Source organism: Physella acuta, unplaced genomic scaffold (genome assembly GCF_028476545.2).
Source record: "Physella acuta isolate Inbredline_101_S28 unplaced genomic scaffold, ASM2847654v3 ptg000904l, whole genome shotgun sequence".
NCBI lineage: Eukaryota > Metazoa > Mollusca > Gastropoda > Physidae > Physella > Physella acuta.
In genome coordinates this window covers 67,055-76,631 of record NW_026732421.1, presented here as the reverse complement: position 1 = coordinate 76,631, position 9,577 = coordinate 67,055, and the positions used below count along the sequence as shown (strand labels likewise).

At 41.5% G+C, this 9,577-nt stretch overlaps 1 protein-coding gene across 1 annotated transcript; it reads left to right on the top strand.

Annotated features, from left to right (window-relative positions):
* Positions 1–9,562, top strand: LOC131953081 (formin-binding protein 4). The gene is made up of 8 exons (XM_059316112.1): positions 1–215; positions 1,139–1,284; positions 4,702–4,792; positions 5,459–5,604; positions 6,250–6,340; positions 6,730–6,903; positions 7,875–8,151; positions 9,547–9,562. Exons 1-8 carry the CDS (start codon positions 47–49, stop codon positions 9,560–9,562), a joined length of 1,110 nt encoding a protein of 369 aa, XP_059172095.1. The 5' UTR covers positions 1–46.
* Positions 9,563–9,577: the final 15 nt, after the last annotated feature.

Sequence of the window (9,577 nt, the reverse complement as noted above, 5' to 3'; positions counted from 1 at the left end):
GAAAAACGCCGAAGAAAAAAACAACTCTGACATTTTAGCACCAAACATGAACACGTCCACCGACTCCATCTCCCGGGAGTTGTTGTGTAGGGACGCCAGGATAGGCCGTGGGGCGGACAACTTTGGAGGCTCGTACAAGTCCAGGAACAGCTCAGGGAACCAGGTCACTAGGGATGACCTGAATTACAAATTTCAACCCAAAACCAAAGAAAAAGGTAAGCATTTTAACACTGTATCACTCTACAGTTTCATCACTTCTTGAGTCTATTGATCACTAACACGAGACTCCTGAGTTTGTTGTCCATTTAGAAAGTGTCTGGCTTAGAATCCACAGTGTGGACACGAAGACGCCATGACTAATGACCTTGACCGCAGTCACTATACCTAGCGTTTTGGTAGCCTACAATCCTAGGGTGATTAGACATACTTTAATGACAATACTCATTGATTGAATGTAATTCATCACACATTAATTCATCACACAAAATACTGAACCAATTCGCCAGCCTAAAGATAGTCACACTCGTTCGTTAGAAGTTCTCGCTGCCAAATTATAGGCTGCATTTGTGTTTTTACTAGTATTGGTCAATCGCTCAACTACATGTTACTTATTAACGCTGGCTTAAATAAAGTCCCTGACCCAACGTAACGTAGTGTGTAGCATATCATAAGGCTCTAACAGAGTTTCTTCCAGGCATCTCTTCGGGGGGGGGGGGGGGGGCGAAGAATTTTTTTACCGCCCCCCCCCCCCCCCCTAAACGAAATGAAATTTATATAATTTATATAGAAAATATATGCTTTTAACAGTGTCCGCCCCCCCCCCCCCGAAGAAAGTCTACCCCCCCCCCGAAAATTTCATGTGCCCCCCCCCCCCACCGGAGAAAAAAGTCTGGAAGAAACACTATTCTCTAAAGGTAGCGAATAGCAAAGATAGCAAGAAGCTAGGGCTTCGGAGATATTAAATACACAAGATAGTAGTGTATCGATAGTAAAAGATATCGACCAGCAAAGACTAGGTAGCAAGTAGCAAAGTCATTACAGGTAGCCAGTTACAAAGACTCTTTAGGTAGCCAGTAGCAAAGACTCTTTAGGTAGCCAGTGGCAAAGGCTCAACCATGTTTTCATGTCGTGTTTACAGAGGGTGCCGCCGAAGGTGACGACAAGGGCAAAGGTCACAGCAAGAAGAAACACAAGGCCGACAGCCGCAAAAGCCAGCAGATGAAAGGTCGAAAGCAGATAATGATCGACCCATCATCTGACATGGAGGGCTTACAATCCGCACTCGTACGCTTCATTTTTTCTAGCTGGAGTTGGTTGGGTGAACCGGGTGGTCAGGGTTTTAGCAACACGATGTATATTTTAGTACATAGCCAATCCCTTCTAACAGGGTGACACCAGCCAAGGGGTGACATCACAACGAAATGTAACAAATTTTAATGAGAAATTCTACTCATTAAAGTTTTTTTTAGGCAATGGGTGACACACTTAGAGATGGGGGTGACACCGAGTTGCTTAGACTAGAGTATATCTTATGGCCTTTCATATAGTTGTTGGTGGGGGTGGGGGTGACACCAAGTTACTTATATAAAAATATCTCCGTCTTTCTGTCTGTCCGTCTGTCTCTCTCTCTCTCTCTTTATATATATATATATATATATATATATATATATATATATATATATATATATATATATATATATATATATATATAATGATAAGTCGCGGTTTACGGGAAATATACGATGTACTAAGTAGCCATACAGTTTACTTCGAAAATGTTATATCAGTGTATTATTGCATTATAATATGTGCACACCCTCTAAGAGTTTGTAGAGATAACTGAATGAAATGATTGCCGTGACCGAATGCTGTCCCCTACATGTGTACTAACTGCCTTATCCCCCTTACATCCAGGAGGCGGTCAAGCCAAGAACGATCGAGCTCTCCCAGCCTGGGGAGCTGCAAGTCAAGGCATCGGGCATGAAACAGCAGGCATCTACCACAGGTAACTACACGTTACTTTCTAATGCTGGCTTAATAAAAGCCCCTGACCCAACGTAACGTAGTGTGTAGCAGCGGTAGCCATATCATAAGGCTCTAAAGGTAGCGAATAGCAAAGATAGCAAGAAGCTAGGGCTTCAGAGATATTAAATACACAAGATAGTTGTGTATTGATAGTTAAAGATATCGACCTTCAAAGACTAGGTAGCAAGTAGCAAAGTCATTACAGGTAGCCAGTTACAAAGACTCTTTAGGTAGCCAGTAGCAAAGACTCTTTAGGTAGCCAGTAGCTAAGACTCTTTAGGTAGCCAGTAGCTAAGACTCTAGGTAGCCAGTGGCAAAGGCTCAACCATGTTTTCATGTCGTGTTTACAGAGGGTGCCGCCGAAGGTGACGACAAGGGCAAAGGTCACAGCAAGAAGAAACACAAGGCCGACAGCCGCAAAAGCCAGCAGATGAAAGGTCGAAAGTACGTCATGCTCGACCCCTCATCCGACATGGAGGGCTTCCAATCCGTACTCGTACGCTTCATTTTTTCTAGCTGGAGTTGGTTGGGTGAACCGGGTGGTCAGGGTTTTAGCAACACGATGTATATTTTAGTACATAGCCAATCCCTTCTAACCGGGTGACACCAGCCAAGGGGTGACATCACAACGAAATGTAACAAATTTTAATGAGAAATTCTACTCATTAAAGTTTTTTTTAGGCATAGGGTGACACACTTAGAGATGGGGGTGACACCGAGTTGCTTAGACTAGAGTATATCTTATGGCCTTTCATATAGTTGTTGGTGGGGGTGGGGGTGACACCAAGTTACTTATATAAAAATATCTCCGTCTTTCTGTCTGTCCGTCTGTCTCTCTCTCTCTCTCTCTCTCTCTTTATATATATATATATATATATATATATATATATATATATATATATATATAATGATAAGTCGCGGTTTACGGGAAATATACGATGTACTAAGTAGCCATACAGTTTACTTCGAAAATGTTATATCAGTGTATTATTGCATTATAATATGTGCACACCCTCTAAGAGTTTGTAGAGATAACTGAATGAAATGATTGCCGTGACCGAATGCTGTCCCCTACATGTGTACTAACTGCCTTATCCCCCTTACATCCAGGAGGCGGTCAAGCAAAGAACGATCGAGCTCTCCCAGCCTGGGGAGCTGCAAGTCAAGGCATCGGGCATGAAACAGCAGGCATCTACCACAGGTAACTACACGTTACTTTCTAATGCTGGCTTAATAAAAGCCCCTGACCCAACGTAACGTAGTGTGTAGCAGCGGTAGCCATATCATAAGGCTCTAAAGGTAGCGAATAGCAAAGATAGCAAGAAGCAAGGGCTTCAGAGATATTAAATACACAAGATAGTTGTGTATTGATAGTTAAAGATATCGACCTTCAAAGACTAGGTAGCAAGTAGCAAAGTCATTACAGGTAGCCAGTTACAAAGACTCTTTTGGTAGCCAGTAGCTAAGACTCTTTATGTAGCCAGTAGCAAAGACTCTTTAGGTAGCCAGTAGCAAAGACTCTTTAGGTAGCCAGTAGCAAAGACTCTAAGTAGCCAGTAGCAAAGACTCTTTAGGTAGCCAGTAGCAAAGACTCTTTAGGTAGCCAGTAGCAAAGACTCTTTAGGTAGCCAGTAGCAAAGACTCTTTAGGTAGCCAGTAGCAAAGACTCTTTAGGTAGCCAGTAGCAAAGACTCTTTAGGTAGCCAGTAGCAAAGACTCTTTAGGTAGCCAGTAGCAAAGACTCTTTAGGTAGCCAGTAGCTAAGACTCTTTAGGTAGCCAGTAGCTAAGACTCTAAGTAGCCAGTAGCAAAGACTCTTTAGGTAGCCAGTAGCTAAGACTCTAGGTAGCCAGTGGCAAAGGCTCAACCATGTTTTCATGTCGTGTTTACAGAGGGTGCCGCCGAAGGTGACGACAAGGGTAAAGGTCACAGCAAGAAGAAACACAAGGCCGACAGCCGCAAAAGCCAGCAGATGAAAGGTCGAAAGTACGTCATGCTCGACCCCTCATCCGACATGGAGGGCTTCCAATCCGTACTCGTACGCTTCATTTTTTCTAGCTGGAGTTGGTTGGGTGAACCGGGTGGTCAGGGTTTTAGCAACACGATGTATATTTTAGTACATAGCCAATCCCTTCTAACCGGGTGACACCAGCCAAGGGGTGACATCACAACGAAATGTAACAAATTTTAATGAGAAATTCTACTCATTAAAGTTTTTTTTAGGCATAGGGTGACACACTTAGAGATGGAGGTGACACCGAGTTGCTTAGACTAGAGTATATCTTATGGCCTTTCATATAGTTGTTGGTGGGGGTGGGGGTGACACCAAGTTACTTATATAAAAATATCTCTGTCTGTCTGTCTGTCCGTCTGTCTCTCTCTCTCTCTCTTTATATATATATATATATATATATATATATATATATATATATATATATATATATATATATATATATATATATATATATATAAAATGATAAGTCGCGGTTTACGGGAAATATACGATGTACTAAGTAGCCATACAGTTTACTTCGAAAATGTTATATCAGTGTATTATTGCATTATAATATGTGCACACCCTCTAAGAGTTTGTAGAGATAACTGAATGAAATGATTGCCGTGACCGAATGCTGTCCCCTACATGTGTACTAACTGCCTTATCCCCCTTACATCCAGGAGGCGGTCAAGCAACGAACGATCGAGCTCTCCCAGCCTGGGGAGCTGCAAGTCAAGGCATCGGGCATGAAACAGCAGGCATCTACCACAGGTAACTACACGTTACTTTCTAATGCTGGCTTAATAAAAGCCCCTGACCCAACGTAACGTAGTGTGTAGCAGCGGTAGCCATATCATAAGGCTCTAAAGGTAGCGAATAGCAAAGATAGCAAGAAGCAAGGGCTTCAGAGATATTAAATACACAAGATAGTTGTGTATTGATAGTTAAAGATATCGACCTTCAAAGACTAGGTAGCAAGTAGCAAAGTCATTACAGGTAGCCAGTTACAAAGACTCTTTTGGTAGCCAGTAGCTAAGACTCTTTATGTAGCCAGTAGCAAAGACTCTTTAGGTAGCCAGTAGCAAAGACTCTTTAGGTAGCAAGTAGCAAAGACTCTAAGTAGCCAGTAGCAAAGACTCTTTAGGTAGCCAGTAGCAAAGACTCTTTAGGTAGCCAGTAGCAAAGACTCTTTAGGTAGCCAGTAGCAAAGACTCTTTAGGTAGCCAGTAGCAAAGACTCTTTAGGTAGCCAGTAGCAAAGACTCTTTAGGTAGCCAGTAGCAAAGACTCTTTAGGTAGCCAGTAGCAAAGACTCTTTAGGTAGCCAGTAGCTAAGACTCTAAGTAGCCAGTAGCAAAGACTCTTTAGGTAGCCAGTAGCTAAGACTCTAGGTAGCCAGTGGCAAAGGCTCAACCATGTTTTCATGTCGTGTTTACAGAGGGTGCCGCCGAAGGTGACGACAAGGGCAAAGGTCACAGCAAGAAGAAACACAAGGCCGACAGCCGCAAAAGCCAGCAGATGAAAGGTCGAAAGTACGTCATGCTCGACCCCTCATCCGACATGGAGGGCTTCCAATCCGTACTCGTACGCTTCATTTTTTTCTAGCTGGAGTTGGTTGGGTGAACCGGGTGGTCAGGGTTTTAGCAACACGATGTATATTTTAGTACATAGCTAATCCCTTCTAACCGGGTGACACCAGCCAAGGGGTGACATCACAACGAAATGTAACAAATTTTAATGAGAAATTCTACTCACTAAAGTTTTTTTTAGGCATAGGGTGACACACTTAGAGATGGGGGTGACACCGAGTTGCTTAGACTAGAGTATATCTTATGGCCTTTCATATAGTTGTTGGTGGGGGTGGGGGTGACACCAAGTTACTTATATAAAAATATCTCTGTCTGTCTGTCCGTCTGTCTCTCTCTTTATATATATATATATATATATATATATATATATATATATATATATATATATATATATATATATATATATATATATATATATATATATATATATATATAATATGATAAGTCGCGGTTTACGGGAAATATACGATGTACTAAGTAGCCATACAGTTTACTTCGAAAATGTTATATCAGTGTATTATTGCATTATAATATGTGCACACCCTCTAAGAGTTTGTAGAGATAACTGAATGAAATGATTGCCGTGACCGAATGCTGTCCCCTACATGTGTACTAACTGCCTTATCCCCCTTACATCCAGGAGGCGGTCAAGCAACGAACGATCGAGCTCTCCCAGCCTGGGGAGCTGCAAGTCAAGGCATCGGGCATGAAACAGCAGGCATCTACCACAGGTAACTACACGTTACTTTCTAATGCTGGCTTAATAAAAGCCCCTGACCCAACGTAACGTAGTGTGTAGCAGCGGTAGCCATATCATAAGGCTCTAAAGGTAGCGAATAGCAAAGATAGCAAGAAGCTAGGGCTTCAGAGATATTAAATACACAAGATAGTTGTGTATTGATAGTTAAAGATATCGACCTTCAAAGACTAGGTAGCAAGTAGCAAAGTCATTACAGGTAGCCAGTTACAAAGACTCTAGGTAGCCAGTAGCAAAGACTCTAGGTAGCCAGTAGCAAAGACTCTTTAGGTAGCCAGTAGCAAAGACTCTTTAGGTAGCCAGTAGCTAAGACTAGGTAGCCAGTGGCAAAGGCTCAACCATGTTTTCATGTCGTGTTTACAGAGGGTGCCGCCGAAGGTGACGACAAGGGCAAAGGTCACAGCAAGAAGAAACACAAGGCCGACAGCCGCAAAAGCCAGCAGATGAAAGGTCGAAAGTACGTCATGCTCGACCCCTCATCCGACATGGAGGGCTTCCAATCGTACTCGTACGCTTCATTTTTTCTAGCTGGAGTTGGTTGGGTGAACCGGGTGGTCAGGGTTTTAGCAACACGATGTATATTTTAGTACATAGCCAATCCCTTCTAACCGGGTGACACCAGCCAAGGCGTGACATCACAACGAAATGTAACAAATTTTAATGAGAAATTCTACTCATTAAAGTTTTTTTTAGGCATAGGGTGACACACTTAGAGATGGGGGTGACACCGAGTTGCTTAGACTAGAGTATATCTTATGGCCTTTCATATAGTTGTTGGTGGGGGTGGGGGTGACACCAAGTTGCTTATATAAAAATATCTCTGTCTGTCTGTCTGTCTGTCTGTCTGTCTGTCTGTCTGTCTGCCTGCCTTCCTGCTTGCCTGTCTGCCAGCCCGCCCGCCCGTCCGTCCGTCTGTCTGTCTGTCTATATATATCTATATCTATCTATCTATCTATCTATCTATCTATCTATCTATCTATCTATCTATCTATCTATCTATCTATATATATATATATATATATATATATATATCTATATATATGTACATATATATATATATATATCCATGACAGGGATCATTTATGTGTGATATGGACCATTTATGTATGACGGGCATCATTCATCTACGACAGGGATCATTCACGTGTGGCACAGAAATCATTCATGTATGACGGGGACCATTCATGTATGACACGGATCGTTCATTTATGACAGGGATCAGTTATGGAACAGCGATCATTCATATGTGACAGTGATCATTCACAATTGACAGAGATTATTCGTGTAAGACATGGGTCATTCATGTATGGCTGGGATCATTCATGTACGACAGGGATCATTCATGTATGAATATTTAAAATTGTTATGGTAAAATACGATTAAATATAACAATTAAATTTTAATGGCATTTCACCATACTAAACTTTGTATCCCCCCCCCCTCCGGAGCCTTAAATTCTTAAAACAAAAAAAAAAATTGAGCTAACCCAGTTGTATGTGTCTGACCAGCGATCGTTGGCGCCGCCCAGTCTCAAGTCACCATAGCTGCAGCCCCGTCGGCGCCTTCACTCCCGCCACCACCCCCACCTCCACCACCCTCGGTCGCTCCCGCACCAGCCCCTCCACCGCCACCCCCAAAGAAGAAAGGCAAGAAAGGCGAGCCGGAGATCATCGAGAAGCCCCCGGTGGAGACTGCCAGTAAGGAGTCGCAGACCGAGAACAAGAAAAGCAAGCTCCGCTCCATGTTCTGTCCTTTCTGCCGCCTGGCCGTGGAGTACGGCTTTGAGTACCGAGACGTCTCATGGGGCGGGCAAACGGAGAACTTCAAACCACGCACTCGGGGAAAAAAGAGCCAAAAAAAAAAAAATGGAAGAAAAGCTGTAATTATTATTTTATGTAGGCCTTTTACTTTAGGTGAAGAATATATTTAGTATACCTAAAAATTTGGCTCTAAGATAGGATTGGGATCTTGACCATTATTAGGTATTCACTTAAATGGGCTGTCAGCAGTAGGGTAAATTGTATCGTGTGTGTATATATATACATAAATATATTTATGTATATATGTATATGTATATATATATATATATATATATATATATATATATATATATATATATATATATATATATATATATGTGTGTGTATAGCCAGAAAAAAAACATGCTACCTCTCATTCCCCGCTTAAATATTCACCCCCCCCCCCCCCTTGGTTCTTTACACACCCCCCCCCCCTACATTTTCCTAAAAAGATACAAGATCACTTGTATGTATACAATATTCTTCAACTCTATGAGTGGCCTATAGTTTGTCTAAGCTTGGCCTTAAAGACCACAACCTGATGTCATTGTATTAACATCAGTTTCAATGTAACATCAACCTCAATGCCACGTAACATCAACCTCAAATGGCGCCTAAGATTAGCCACAAATGTCATGTAGGAAACACCCAATGTAATGTCATATGACATGAGGGACAATGAGAACTAGGTAACATCTACCACGAATAAAGTTGTAACCACAAATGTCATTATGTTTACATCAAATACTAATGCCATTACAGTAACATCAGTCATGAATAATGTTGTAGACACTAATGTCATTACAGTAACATCAACAACACAAATTTTACAGAAACAATAAAAGTTACTGCTGTTACTAAATGTAACGGGAACAACTGTTGGTAACTTAGATGAAAATGTAATAAAAGAATGTTAACATCTATTTAAACTCTTGTGTCATGTTTATGAGGCTGTTGCTGTATTAGAGTAGCCAGGTTTTAGAGCATCTTATCATCAAATGTAGTGTAAGAAAACTGTTTTATGTGGCAATTTGGAGTGGCCAGGTTTTAGAGCATCTTGTAATCAAATATAGTTTAAGAAAACTGTTTAATGTGGACATTCTGAGAAACCTACGTAGGAAAGCTACCAAATAAATTTTTTATTTTTTAACCCGCAAGTATAGGACATATTAAAAAAGCATAATCCTATTATGAAACATCTGCCATTGTAAACATAGTCCTAGGATGTTGATAACTAGATGTGTACTTCATGGTAGCGCATGACATACTGGCTGGTGTTATGGCTGAACTTTTGACTGGGGTCAAGGTTAGTGTTTTGCTTCAGTTAGGTTTTAGCTAGCCCCACCCCCACATGCAATGGTCACAGCCTCTTCTGTGTCAGGCAGAACCAGATATAACCATAAAATTCATTT